This window comes from Esox lucius, chromosome 17 (genome assembly GCF_011004845.1).
Source record: "Esox lucius isolate fEsoLuc1 chromosome 17, fEsoLuc1.pri, whole genome shotgun sequence".
In the NCBI taxonomy this organism is placed as follows: Eukaryota; Metazoa; Chordata; class Actinopteri; order Esociformes; family Esocidae; genus Esox; species Esox lucius.
Window position 1 is genome coordinate 11,299,208 of NC_047585.1, and position 15,740 is coordinate 11,314,947.

Sequence of the window (15,740 nt, forward strand, 5' to 3'; positions counted from 1 at the left end):
TGTACAATTAATGCAAATGCATTACAAATGGCAATTCTAAATGTGCAATGGAAGCAAATAGAAGAACATTTATAAGTATTAAGTATGTTAGAAGTGTGGCACAGTTAGTCAGAATGCTCTAGATTGTGCAGCGGTAAATGTTCACAAGGATCTTGGAAGACAGACAGGGCTTTTTCAGCCTCCTCAAGAAGTACAGTACTGCTGTGAACCAGGGTTGAGGTGTTGAGGGACCAGAAGAGGTCCTTGGAGATGTGGACACCCAGGAATTTGAAGCTCCACCCTCATTACCATCGATGAGAACTGGGGTGTGACTGAAGCCTTTAGATTTCCTGTATCCACAATGTGCTCTTTGGTTTGCATCTTTAACACTCCAGTGCATCCAATTACTCATAGTGCAGTTCTAAGGTTTTTATTTTTGTAGCTGAAACAGAGAGCATTGACTGTGTTGACGGAAATGAGTACAGATTAATAGTTTTCTTACAAATTCTGTGCATACTTTCCATGGAAACATAGCATTACAATGGTGATCAGATTGTTTTTAAATCTAAAACGCCACCATCATGACACAAGGCTTCATCCAGTAACAGTGAACTGACTTAGACGCAAAGGGAGAAGCATGAGCAGTAACTGCATGCGTAACAACAAACGGTTTTTGCTTATGGAGTACAACTCTAAACAGGGATTGTCTCTGAAGCATCAGGATATAAATTCCTCCCCCATGTTCCCCTACAGATTTCTAGGGATGATCTTGACCTCAGTCTTGACCATCCTCTTTTGATTCTGAAATGTTTGGACCATCTGACATGTCAGAAAAGAAGTTGGCCTAAAGAGTATCAAAATCAGTCCTAGTTGACTCGCACACCATGCGATCGGTTGTAGAGAAATGATCAGAGCTCCTCTGAATGTTAATGCAGCATTACATCAGATAATCTGTGTCCATTAACCAGCACCAAAATATTAAAATATCCATGGGCCAGAGAAAAAAAAATCTATAACTTGACACAGAATATCATATCATCCACAATCCCCAATAATCTTACCAATGTAACTAAGCTTAGTTAGCCTGCTCCACTGACAATTCAAGCTAACATTAGCAAGTCAACGTTAAAAACGCAATCTCCATTAATGAACTTGGTCAACTTCTTAGCAGGAATACAATGAATTGCAGTAGCACTTAAACATGAACATTTAATGCTTCATTCTGTTTTACCATTTTTGTAGACGGCTAAACGGCACAGTGCACAACAACATGTGGAGCGGAGAACCAATAACAGCCGCTTCACATCAGAAATACTGGTGTGATACATTTAGAACTCATCCTCTACCATTGGTCTGGTCTACCATCGGTGGGGAATAAAAAAGAAGTTGTCACTTTCTGTTTTCTTATTTGGAAATCTCTGGACAGTTAGGGTACATTACATATTGTTTTGCAATGTCTTGAAATAACATGACATATTTTGCAGTGACACCAGAGGGGCACTCAAGGAGCTAATCAGATTTCAGGTGGTACAAGTGCCCCAGTGATAAACCCATGTTTAGTAGGATGTATTGAGCTGTGTGGGGTTGTTCTATCTTAAAATGTCTGCAGTAAAGTCACTCCGAATAAGAGCGGCTGTTAAATTACTAATATATACATGTAAAATGTTCAGGCTGCATACATTCAGGTTTTATTAGGAACTGGTACAGTGACGTGTAGGGTGTAAAACAGGCATGAACCATGCACTGCTCTAGTGACAGATTTAATACTTCAGGGAAAGCAGGGATGTGCTGGTCAGCACAGTATTTAATGTTTGGCTGGAGACTCTGTCCAGGACTGCAGCCTTCATGAAGTTCTGTTATTGAAGGAACTGTGTATTTAGTTTCTGCGATGACATGGAGTAGCGGAACGGGTGGAGGGTAGCCTGGGACAGGGATGGGAGGTGTTTTTGGGAAGGCAGTGGGATAGAGGGTATATGGTTGGGGGGAGTCATGAAGAGGGAAATGGTGTGTGGTTTCTGGGAAGACAGAGGTACAAGGGCTGTATTTATTTTTGTTCTTAGAAGAATGTTAATGCTTAATGAAAGGTTAATTTTCTTTTTTATGTTAAGTGTTAAATCATGCTGATAAAAAACTATCACATTTTTCTCATTGGCTATTTTGCTCATCTTTACCAAGGATGCCAATGTCTCTGAAGGGCAAGGCACATCCAGCAAGACGGTGACAACTCCTTAGCGTACTTTTAGATTTGATTGTGGTTGGTGCTTTGGTGCGTTGCACTGGTATGTTCCTGAGACTCTTGCGTGTAACCAAGGTAATTAGTAATTAGTTCATAGCTCCCTGTATTCATTTCTGTAAAAGGGACAGGTAATCTCTAAAACAAACACACATGGGGCTGTCTGATGTGTGAGAAATTCAACCTTTGGATCACAGCAGCTGATCATTCCATAGATATATATGAATTTCCCAGTTAACCATCATAATACATTGAAGGAATCTGTGCATCTCACTTGAATTCATGTTTGTTCAGCCCTTATCCGCTATCTCCACAAGAGTTTGGATTTAGTTGAAACCATTCTTCAACAAAATGTTACACTACTGGTTATTTTGAATTATACATTTGAATTACAAAATGTCATGTTTCATTGCAGCAGAATCTACAGCAAATCTACAGTAACAATACAGTTTTCTCAACTACATAGATGGGACAGGGAACATTTCATTCATGTTTTAGACTGGCATTTTATAAATATATTTTCCATTAAAACTATAAAATAATAATCACACAATTTTATGTGAAGGCTTTGTCATCCAATCACAATATTATCTAACCTGCAAATTCAGGTGGTAGCCTTATTAGGATATACTTGACTATTCAATGAAAGATGGAATTAAAAATGACAGAAATGTTATTTCAGAAATGTTAAAATTAGAAATGTTATAGCACCAAACAGGAAGGATTGTTATTAAGCTAACAATTGATCTCACCGTTATACTTAACACAAAGATCATGGTGTAAGATAAAAAAAATATCCTAACATTTGCAATCCAATAAGGATTTGACTTATCAAATATGAAAACGGAAATATTCCTGAAATGTAGCCTACACATTTGTCTTTTTGCCGGACCGCGTAAGTGGAGCCAGCCAAGAAGACCGAATGTCTCTTATTGACTGAGTGACTGACTGTCTACCCCTTGTTAAATAGCCTAAGTTTGAATCTATTGAGAGCAAAGGCATTTATAAATTTTATCTGGTAGATTCCACAATTCTCTCGTCTTTCCACTTGATGAAAAAGTTAGGTATTGTCGCCTTTATTGATACTTATTGTATAAATGTAATTCGCAAATTAAAGAAAAAAGTAAGTTGTTTCCCATGAAAGAAAAAATATGTTCTTATGCCATGAAATGAAATAGCTTTGGGAGACTTGCTAGCAATTGCTCAATTCTTATGACTATTCCAGCAAGTTAGTAGATACCGGTAAAGCTTATTACTGGTTAATACACTGTTAAAATGGCCAGTGGCAAACACAATACATAGCCGCTATTTGTGGTGGAGGTAAACTTAGTAAGAAACGTTAGTCAGTTTAACTGTATCAATGTCATTCACAAATGGCCAATTAACTATTCAAACGGCCAGTGGCCAAGGAGGATTTTTTCAGGATAGAGACAAGAGGCTATACTGACAGCTTGCAAGTGTAATGATCTGTGGTATAGTGGTTAATGACACAGCCTTTCAAGTGGGTGACCTGGGTTTGAATCTCAATATGAGCACTTTCTATTGCAGGCCAGCTGAACTAGGCTTGCCTTGTTTCTTGTTAATCTATATCATGATTTTGTTGCATTTTCAATAAAATTATGCTGTATTTGTCACGGTACGGAAATGACCAGCGCCATCGTGTCGTGCACTCCCGGTTCCCGTCACTCCATGAACTCCCCCTGGACTCATCCATTGTCTTGTCTGCCATAATTATGCACACCAGGTTCCAATCATCCCATCAATATGTGTTTAAATGTTTCTCCTCTGCTTCCCTCACTTGTCGGTTATTGTCGCTTGTATGTTGCATGTAGCTGGTGAGTGGTTTTGTCTTGCTGCCAAGTTTCAGCGCTTTACTTTGTTTCAGTTTGTTTTTGTATTCAGTGTTCGTTTGTTTGATTATATTACCATCTAATGCAATTCTTCCTGTGCCTGTTTTCTCGACTTGACCACCATGTTACAGTATTATATTGATGGTGATTGCAATGCCTTCAGAATCCCTTTACCTTCTCCATATTTTGTGGTGTTAGCAAAATAATTGATAATAGATTGCTTTGTAAACACACCATCCCATAATGACAAAATGAAAACATGTTGCCAAATGGAAATGTGTGCCAATTTATTGAAAATATATCTGTATTCAGACCCTTTAAGTGCCTTTGACAGCAATAACAGCTTCAAGTGATCTTGGATATGCCTCCACCAGCTTTTCACACTTGGATTCAGGCAGTTAGCCAGGTGATGGGTGTTATCAGATTTCTGCTGAACTTAAAGCTTGACATTCAGACATAGTAGTTTGATTTTTGTTTTCATCAGACCAGATAATATTAGTCCTCATGCTATCGGATTCTTCCAGGTGTGATGGCATATGCCTTTTGAATCCAACTTGTCACTCTACCAGAAAGGACTGATAGATGGAATTCATATTTTTCTCAAAGTCCACTCATCAAAAGATAATCCTAAAAACACAGTAATTTTTTCAAATAATCCATTATTCCTATAGCCACCATCCACACCTCCTGTTCTTTGGCAGTGATGTCATCAAGGTGAGCGTGACCTTTAACCTCAACAAGCTATGTGAAGATAGGTTGCTTCGCTTAACTGGCCTATTTTCGTCAGTGGACATCAGAAAATATATATAAGTATTTCTTATATACAGCGACCATTGCACCTTTTCTTTCCTTTCCAAAAAAGTTGAAAAGGAAAGTTTTGAGTGAGGAATAGAGGCGTTCAATTTGCAGTGGTCTCTTAATTTTAACCCTTCTGTTCCTCATTCAAAACCTTCCTTTTCAACTTTTTTGGAAAGGAAAGAAAAATATTCATTGGTCTCTTAAGTTTTTCCGGAGCTGTATATTTTATATAAATAATACTTCCAATTGCTACGTTATAATACACAAAGTACACATTGCCTCCGGATATTCTGGGTAAGGGTTGGGGATTAACGGGTTCACCATTGCCCTCTACAGCTGCTGGCAGGCTACAATTAGGTAAATTAATCATCTGTGCATTATGGTTAGAACAAGTAAGGCTCTATCCCATGAAAACTTGTCTTCCAGCTTGTATTCAGAGTCAGACATAATACATAGCCTATGTATTTTCCTTTCTCTCTCAAGCAAATGATGTTTGACTGTCCAAGTTGAATATCAAAGAAGAAATAGGTAACTTGCTTTCTAGCTAGCAAATACTATTGTTTACTGTGATGTATACACTTATTCTTCCTGAAAGAATGTGTGGATTGATAGAATTGTGAACAAAACTGACCAGTAAACACAGGAAGTATCTATTTATTTACATGGAAATTACAACTTTATTTAGAGGAATACATCATGTTCTTTGAGTGTTTTAGAGGAGTTTTCTGCTTGCAATGCAGCTTTGTGATAGCGGTACAAACCCACTTCCATTTATGAATTTGGTTGATGCTAATAATGCTAATTACAGACTGGGACTTTGAGACAAATATTAATTTTGGACGAACTATCCTTTTAACACTTGCTTTAGCAATTTCTTTCAGAAATTTGTATTACCATCCCCAGATCTATGTCTACAGACATATGTGTGTGCCTTTCTAAATCATGTCCTATTAATCGAATTTGCCACTGATTGACTCAAATCCTAGAGATGATGAAATTACACAGAATTAATCTGAGCTTGGAGTGTAAATTGGAGTGTAATGACACTGAATGCTTACGTCTATCAGATATTTCAGTTTTTCATTCTCAAAAAATTGGCACAGAAGAAAAAAGGTTTATGTGGAATTGTGTGCACATTCATTGTAAAATAGAAACATATATGAAATTTGAACTTTCTTTGCCAAGTTATGCTATTTCAAGTCTTTGATTGATCTGTTCATGGTTTGGCTGGTGTGCCGAAAAGCACCCTACAGTGTTGAATTATGTGGTTAACTGATTTATTGATCCATTGAACAACAAGTCAAAACTCAGTATTGAACCCATTTATTTCCATTCAGGGCTATTGGGAACATTACGCCAGTAGGCGTACAGTGACATTTATTAAAGAAATTAGGAACAGAAAACATTTCTGATTTTAGAAGGCTAACCATAGCAAAGAATGCTGCAAAGCAAATCTGTTACCTACTATGTTCAGTTGATCTTAGCCTGCTGCTCATGCTGAATGAAAAAGATTCATTTTGACCAATCAGATTATTGCCTATCACTATGGCTTGTACCTTTGCCGACAATCCAATGGACCCCGGAGCTCGTATTGCTTTACAAAGGGAACATAAGATATTACTTTTGCCTTATCATTTTACCGCACAATATGTCTGGCCAATTTTGCTTTGACTGCTGTATTACTTTGAGGTTTATAACAAGGCAAGTGTTTGTTGACTATGCAGTCTGGCTTGCAGTCTGGTTTGAATTTAAGTGATTTTCTGTCTTTGTTGTATTCCCTGACTATCAATCTGTCATAATCAAGGAGGACATTTACATAATTGCCGGTAAGGTAGGCAGTTAACATCCAGCAATGCTTTGCTGATGAAAAAACAAATAAGACTAGATAACATTGACAAATAGTTTGATTCATCCCGCAGATTTTCCAAACATCACTGCGGCTATAGATGGAACATATATCTCCCTTCAAAGAACCTTGGACATATGAAGGAGACTATGTGATTAGAAAAACTTTTCGCAGCGTAGATGGACAGGTAACTATTAAATACATTACTTTACTTTTCCAAATCCTTTTCAGACGTTAAACTTACCGCCCCTAGCTAAGCTTCTTTTGTCAGGTGAACAGTGACTCCCAGAAGCTCACACCATTGTAGGAGTGGGCTGTGTCAGTGAATAATTCCTGAATGTTCAGTGCTAGTGTATGTGTAATACGTACAGTTACAAACCTACAGTAATTGCAAGATCTCGGATTGGCTTTCATTTTCAATTACAAATGAGTGTAAGTAACACACTTCTGTGGGTTAATACATCCTGCATTTGGCAGAAATGTTCTTGAAATATATGTTCATCCACCCAAAGCTCACTAGGATGGGTTCCAGGTTGAGGACAGGGGTTATGCCTGCATGGTGTTTCTCATGATACAATGCGCAAATCTTGCTCCAGGGCCTTAAAGACACTTTAACATGGCAATGCTCAAATGAGAACAAGAATCAAGATGACTTTCTGGAATCCTTAAGTCTCGGGTTCCAGTGGTTGCGTGGGCACAGATATGATATAGAGTGAGCATGTGACATAACAGTTGCATGTGTGGTACTGTGCAATTTTACCACCATCAAGACATTTTGATGACCCGTTCATCCCACACACTGACCTCAGACACGTTTGGGTTGTGAGCAATGAAATTGCGAAACCATTAATCACTCGGCTACCTACTGTAAATTGATGAAAACATTATTTGTTTTGCCAATGCTTTTTTGTCTTCAACCTATTTTATTTAAATGACTCAATACTTCCAACACTGAATCAACTTTATTGGTTTTTGTTTTTTATCCTAAAACTGCCACTGGGAGATACTACAACTGGGGCATAACGTGGACACGTATTAACATCAACACTGCAGCAAAAGTGTTCTATGAAGAGAAAATAATTATTGTCACTTCCTGGAATGGCAGGCAGTGGTGCCAGTGAGATCCAACGCCCTCAATCCTTCATCTGAAGCACAAACACCTGTTTGTTGTTATTGCCCTCACCTGTGTTCCTGATCACAGTCCCTATTTAAGTTCTTCCTTTCCTACTGTATCTTGTCTGTCTTTGTTTGGTTCCCATACCGACTGTAACTTTGATCTGTTTTTTCTTTTTTAGTGTTGCTATGTCTTCTTTTTGTAAATGTCCTCTGTTCTCCCTGCGTATGTGTCCTGTCCCAATGCTTCAACGTTACAATTATTGACAAAAGTTTCCCGGTCTGTGATTGTTTCCTGCTCTAAAGTAGTGAAATATTGGGTTCTGTCTATTCTACTCATTGTATCTGTCATTGACCAGAGGACCTTTCTCATTGTTGCATGACGCCCCAGTTGTCAGATCAACCAATCTGCGCATCGTTAAGCCTAATTGCAAAAACAAGAAGCAGACGTTGTTGAACCAAAAAACTCTGGATTCCCTCATCTGGTTGAGAGAAGTCACTTATGCAAAGGAACCCTGAATTTGTTAAACAATCTTCCTGGAACTCGACTCAGATGTGGCAGTTTGGATATGATAAAGGCACATTCATAGTAAACATATGAACAGCAACATACATGCATAACAGCAGGTCGGTGTCTATATATTGAGGACACCAAGGTCCTGTCTATATTTGTTGTTGTTCTTTCAAAAATAATAATAGTAGTGCAGATAAATGGAATCTAAAGCAAATATTTTGTAGAATTCATGATCACCGCCTGCTTGTGTTTTGTAGACTGAAGCCAGGTACCATTGATATGTGGAGGTTTTGGTTAAATAAGGGACTGATCATTATTTATGACATGGTGTATCCAGAGGATAAAGCCCCAGAAAATATGAAAATGGTTGACCCTCCCTCAAGCAAAATATATTTTCACATCACCCTCCCAGAGCCTTCAGGAAAAATAAAACATGACCCTCCCATTAAAAATGCAGTCTAAAAAGTAAATCAAGCAGATTTGGTCTAAAAGACAAACTCCTGCTCAACAAAATGCCCACAAAGGTAGCTTATACTCTAGGCCCACTGTAGAAACAACTGACCAAATTAAAGTGGAAATATTAGAACATACACCGATCATCCATAACATTATGGACCACTGACAGGTAAAGTAAATAACACTTATAGTCTCGTTATTATGGCACTTGTCAGTAGGTGGGATATATTTGGCAGCAAGTCAACATTCTGTCCTCTAAGTTGATGTGTTAGAAGCAGGAAAAATGGGCAAGCGTATGGATCTGAGCGACTTTAAAAAGGGCCAAATTGTGATGGCTAGACGACGGGGTCAGAACATCTCCAAAAATGCAGTCCTTGTGGGTTGTTCCTGGTCTGTAGTGGTCAGTACCTATTAAAAGTGGTCCAAGGAAGGAAAAGCGGTGAACTGGCGACAGGGTCATGGGCAGGCAAGGCTCATTGATGCACGTGGGGAGCGAAGGCTGGCTAAAAATTATTTGCACAACATTACATTCTGTTTTTTTTTTTCATTTTACACAGCGTACCAACTCTTTTGTAAACGGGGTAGTATTTATTGTTATATACTCAGACTATAGTAAAGGATAACAGCAAGCAAACAATGTGGGTCATGGCAAAAATGACTATGAGAATAGTCTTATATTTGACATAGATTTAGTTAACATGGCAAATGAATACATTGAAAAAGACAACATTGATTATTATTAATACTTAATGTAATAATACTTAATAATACTTAATAAAAACGCATTTATTTAATCTGAAATCCAAAGCCTACAATAGAGAAAGAGAGAGAATGTCAGAAAAAGTGAGAGGAGGACAATATATTTACCACAGCCAGAACAGGAACCAAAAAAGACCATTAACAGTGAGCCAGTCTTGTGTTTATAACCATCTGGTAACTGAATTCAAACTGCGTTGTTTGACCAATCAAGTAACTGTCCTATCAGATATTGAACCTATGCATGTCATGTCACTGCTTTACAGAGGGAATGGAATCGGGGATGGCTAGTTCCTGTGCCAACACAAAAGAAAGGTCAGGGGCCATTTTAATGTTTTGTTAAGAGATCATGTATTCAACTTTCAAATAATTATAATTTTCAGTATTTCCATAATTCTTTGAATAATGGAAATCAAAATGTTCTTGTTGGGGGGGTTATGGGCTGGCTGTGAGTGATGACCTTGGTATTTCTGGGATCCTAGATCCTGTAAAGACAAACATAGGCCATACAAATATATATCTATTAAAAAGCCTTTGACAATACTGTCAGTAGCTATCTTGGTTTTAAAAGGTAACTCTTTACTAAATTTCAGCCTTTGTCCCAATCATTTAAAAAAGTGAATGCATTCAGCTGAAAATTGTGGTTGGGGGATGTATTAATAAATCTTTGTTTTTGGTCCAAGTTTTTATAGTGTATTACAGCTAATTCTAAATCAATAAATGAAATAGTAAAATAACCCTAGCCGTAGTGTGTTACCTAATGTTAGCTAATTACGAATCTCAGCTAATATAGCAGGTTGTATTAAATTCAGAACTTAATGGCATCAGCGTAGCCTATGAAATACGTATATTGTGCTTGAATATTATGTAACTTGAAGCTGAAACATACATGCTTCAGAATCCTACTGTAGGCCCCCAGACAAACAATTCTGGGCTGGTTAGGGAGTCCATCAACAAATTGACCTACCTTTTAAATTTGACAGGTTTCCCGTTTGTGATATTGATATCTGGGCTGCTGCTTTTATGTGCACCCTTGAATGAATCGCCTCCCTCACCTCCCTACCCATTTGGTATCTCCCACTTCCACAGAGCTGGCCAGTAGAGTGAAATAGTATAATCATAATCCCCATAAATCCTTGCGGCATCATCTGAAAAGCATCTCTTTCGGTCCTTTCATACACTATTCATTTCTTCTATAGGAAATTGTAAAGACCTATTTCAAATAAGATCTGTTCTCTGTCTAGGCTTAAACCCCTTTTGCATTTTCATTATTGTGTCCACTAGACATAATGTGGACCAGTGGAGGGGGTACTCAGAAATATCCCATTATGGAACAGTTTTTTGTTCTCCCGGGTGAGAAAAATACGCACACAGAAAAGAATGTTTCTCATCCTTAAAATCTATAAAATGCCTGGAATAACTAGTGACATTTCCTATTACTATGTTACACCTGTATTTTGGCATTCCACCTCTGGAAATGTAATTTGCCTGATATGTAATTTTGCCAGAGAAGAAATTGTGTCTCAAGTGTGTTTGTTTCCATGTATCCAGTAGAGAGGACATGAGGAATCAAGAAAATTCAATTGAGATTTTGCCAAGGACTTGAATTGTGTTCTGCTGACTCATGCAGTTGGTTCTGCTGCGTCGTTAAGGTCTTGGCTTTTCTTTGGAGAAAATGTAATCCTATTTGGTCACAATGGTTCAATAAATTTGTGACTCCGCTTTCATACAAATTCTTTGTATGAAAGGACAGGGAGGGGTCCTGATTAGTCATTCTATCGATTTCAAACAGCTTAAGTTTTGGGTTTGGTTGTACGACTTACTCATTATTCCTTTTTCCAATTTAATAAACATTATTGTTTAGTTCTTCAAGCTTCTCTTAATAGCTTGTATTTGTAGTTTGTGCCAAAATTGCTTAGGACCAGAGCAGTCTGAAATGTCCTGTGTTTTGAATAATGTACATCAATAACAAAGAGCATTCCTAGCCTCTCTGCCAATAACAGTTAGTTCTGCTAGCGAGCAGTGTGGAAGCTTATACTTTTGGGTCCAGTGTTGAACATGGTACAGCTGTCTGAACACGGTCAATCCTGCTTGCTAGCTGGTGATTGGGTGTATAATTAAATGTATTCACTAATGACAGGCCTGTCAACTAAGGCAGTCAGTTGTAAGCGACTGCCTCCAATGCATATGTATTACTGCCACATTGGTTGAAATCCAGCCCACTGCTCTTCAGCAAAATATATGTCCTCTATATTTCCTCATTGTGTCTGTTGAATAAAACACAGTGCCAAACAATGTATCTTTGAAAATACTGCTCATGAAATGCTATATTATGAAGATTTTACCCCATAATAAAGATTGATGACAATATTACAGCGATCTCATACACAACTTTATTATCTCCCCACCCACACCTGTCAAATGGTGTTTTGCATGTGTGCTGCGTATGGGTTTTCCCAGACACTTGGCTTTGTTAAAACTGAAACACATCTTTCAAATAGGGTGTAACAACCTTTAAAGGAGGTTCTGTTTCCTGAGAATGTTTAGTTCCCCCAAGGTGGAGACTCTTGAAATCAAAAATGAACTATCACTCTCCAGACATTTTCTGTTGAAATCATCGTACAATCCATTGAATAACTGATTAGTAGGAAACATATTTGAATGGAAGTTGAAAAAAGAAAAGCGCAACTCTAGTACATTTAGACTGTACTATTCCCAGTATCCAGCTCTTACACCGCTTCTAACCCCAGAGCCCAACTATATCAGGCTTTAGGCCAGCACAATGCTATACTTCATTCCTGCTGTGAGCAGTTTCGCAAGAATGCCCACAGCAACGTATTGAGCAGCCTGTCATTCAAAGCCCAGAGGTGGCCCTCAGATAAAGTCACCCGGCCGCAGCCTCCACTGCTCCCCACGTCTCTGAATGGGAGCCGAACAGTCTCGGGTTACCACAGGTACTGTGTGACTTTTACCATATGAATGAAGCCATGGTTTTCCTCGGGGGTTGTTCCTGGGCTGCAGACGCTGGATTGTCTGTGTCGCCGCGGTCCGGTTGTCAGTCGTGCCAGACGGAATTCATTAAATGGGCCGACTCCATTAGAGCTAATGAGTTGGAGGTCAGCGGTTGTGGGTGGGCCCTACCATTCTGAACTAACAGACCACATCAACGACTGGGTGTAATTTGTCTCCACAGCGACATTGGCATGTACAGCTATATCCAATGTAAACCCACTCAACACCAGTGTCTTCAACAGTAACTGGTGCTAAGTAACTGGTCATAGAGATTCTTTATTATGTAAAACTAGCATAACGTATCATATTGTTTCATTAATATTTAAATATTTGTGTGGTGGATATTTGTCTTAGTCTGAGAGAAAGAAAAACAGGACTGTTACAGCACATTAGGATAGAAAGCTGGCAAGGCTCAAGGCAGTTGAGCTAATGTTAAGCGGACTGAAACTGCCATCTTTAGATATTATCTCCAGAGCTTTGGAGCAGCTTTTCTGTGCTTCATCATCCTCCCATCCTTCCATCTAGCCTCAGTAGAGAGACTGGCGTGTCGAATGTTTGTGTGCCTGTCTGTACTGTATTCTGGATGATAATCTGGGGATGATTTTTGGGGGGATGAGTACTGTATGATTCTGAGTCCGGCGGTTCTGTGGGGATGATTCTGTGTTGGACCATTCTGAAAAGGATGATATTGTGGGGGCGATTCCTTTGGGCTGATACTGTGGGATGCGATTCTGTGGGGATGATTCTGTTTGTTTTGTGCGGTTGATTTATAGTAGTAGTCAGACTGCATGACAGTAATGAGGTGTTGCTGGAGAGGAGCTGTGTGGTGAAGAGTTATTTCTCTCTGCCCACTTGGCTGTCTGCTGTTCTTGTAGTATTGGGTCCACAGGAGGGGTTATCAAGATTACACTGGAATGTATTGAAAATTCCTAGGGGAGTAGTACAGGGAGAGGGTTGTGTGTTTTGTTCAGAGATTTCAGGAAAATAATGGCTATAGCAAAGTTGGGGAGTTGACCCAACTCTCAGTTTTCAGATAGGAAATTACACCTGAATACATTAATACAGACAGTACATCATTTCAGCCGCATCAATGGAATATTTTTGGATTTTCTCTTGTCTCACTGTGGTTTTGATGAAATATATTGAGTAAACCTCAGTAAACTGGATAAACCTCTGGGTTCCACAGTTTTCAATGAGCCCCACAGGTCCAACAGTGTACAATAAATTCCAACACATAGACTGTTCAGTGGGTTTGGGCTACGTGTCGGTATGTAACAATGTTACAACAAGTATAATACATTCTTTTGCCATCAATCTCCCGTGTCAGTACTTCAAGTGGCTGCTTTGCAAACACTGTGCGTGACCACAGCGTAAAGGGAAAATAATATTCTTGCTACCTTTTTTGCCCGTCCATGGCCCACAAACACTGAAAGAGCACTCTACAGATGAAGAAAAAAAGAAGTTTGGCAGGACCTTTGAAGTTAGCTTAAGAAGTATTTTATTGTTTAGAGCGATGTTCTTTGGTTGCATGCCTTCATCAGGGTATTTGTGTCCTTTCTCTCTCTCCATAATCAGGTGCCAGGGACGAGCTGGGGGCCAGAGACAGGCCTAATGGCAGGAGCCTGGAAGACAGTCTGCTCTGAACACTCGTTCTAGGAATCCGCCCCGCCAGGGGCCACACTTCACGGAGAAACACTGCCTAGGTAAGGATAAAAAAAAACAAGGAAATCCAGTTCAAATTCAAATCACTATATTTTAAATAAAGCTTTGCACGAAAAGCCAAAATATTTACTGCCTAGCGATAGAACAAGTGGAAGCTCCCACGCTTTACTGTAGCTTTTCAAAATGTCTGAAGAATTTCTCAAACAGGATTCAACCTCTGATGTTAATGTTCAGCTGTGTGTTTCGTCCCATCAGGTGTGTTTGTCCATGAGGTCGTCCATGCTGGTCCTGCTGCTCGTGGTCAGTGCCCAGGCTGTGGCCACCACGGGAGGGGACTCCTGCCACCTGGTCTCCACCCGACAGCAAGGCCCCGCCCCCAGCAGGACCCCTAACTCCGCCCCCACTGTCGACCCCAAACTCTTCATCAAGCGACGATACCGCTCGCCTCGCGTTGTCTTCAGTGTCCAGCCGCCCGACACGGATCCCACGGGACGCCAGGGGTCAGGGGTCAGCAGGGCGAGGCGCAAGGCTGGTCAGCCGCAGAACCGGGGGGTGTTCTCTGTTTGTGAGAGCATCAGCAACTGGGTGGGCAACAAGTCCAAGGCTACAGATATAAGTGGCAACGAGGTGGAGGTGCTCCCGGACGTCAAAATTAACAACGTTAAGAAGAAGCAGTACTTTTTTGAGACCACGTGCCGGCCGGGTAGCACCGGTTGTCTGGGCATCGATGGGCGACACTGGAACTCATACTGCACCAACTCGCACACCTTTGTGAGGGCGCTGACTTCCTTTAATGGCCTGGTGGCTTGGAGATTGATCCGCATCGACGTGGCCTGTGTGTGTGTGGTCAGTCGTAAATCATGGCGACAGTAACCAAACCGCTGCTAGTGCTGTGGTCACTGAAGCACTACATACTAAGTCACCTGGTTCACTGACCAAACCGTTGCTAGTGCTGTGGTCACTGAAGCACTACAGACCTAGTCACCTGGTTCAGTAGTCGCTGCAGTACTGACTGACCGGTTCACCTGGTAAAGTTCTGTTCCACAACCACAGCAGTCACCCAGTTCTCTGCTGCACAGAGTAAATTATTGATTATGAGGACTACATCTATATGAACCAATGACTTGTTTATCAGTTACGATTGTTATGTTGTTGTTGTTGTTGTTGTTTTTAATGTTGTTGTTATTTATTAAACACCTCAGTACATGCACTGCATGTTGTATAGTTTTATTTTCTGGCTGGTCAGTTTGGAATGTACAATATAACCACAATGATCTGAGAGAAATATGAATAAGAACATTAAAGAGCATGATACAAGAACATGACAGATTAGATCTTAGGAGACGCTGATTTCTTTTCTCCTAAGTTGTCAAATGTTGTTGTTGTACTTAACTGGAATGTTCCCTCTAACTCCTTTTGCCACTGAGCCTACTTCTGGTCTTGTGAGCAGAAACTTGAAAGTTGTAAGAGCTCTTTTAAACTTCTGGTGCAGATTTACAGGGGACACTGAAAATGTACACA

The 15,740-nt window shown here is 39.8% G+C and overlaps 1 protein-coding gene across 2 annotated transcripts in view; it reads left to right on the forward strand.

The window, feature by feature from the left end:
• Positions 1-15,343, forward strand: part of ngfb (nerve growth factor b (beta polypeptide)) — a 40,046-nt gene extending 24,703 nt beyond the window's left edge. The window contains exons 1-4 of one of the 2 annotated variants that reach the window (XM_020044446.2): positions 4,022-4,047; positions 6,780-6,893; positions 14,133-14,260; positions 14,475-15,343. In XM_020044446.2, the coding sequence (XP_019900005.1) occupies positions 14,487-15,092 (606 nt within the window). In that variant the 5' untranslated portion in view covers positions 4,022-4,047; positions 6,780-6,893; positions 14,133-14,260; positions 14,475-14,486 and the 3' untranslated portion in view covers positions 15,093-15,343. Of the gene's footprint in view, positions 1-4,021; positions 4,048-6,779; positions 6,894-14,132; positions 14,261-14,474 lie in introns of those variants that run through there. The other variant, XM_010866552.3, reaches the window with a different exon arrangement.
• The last annotated feature ends 397 nt before the right edge of the window (positions 15,344-15,740 follow it).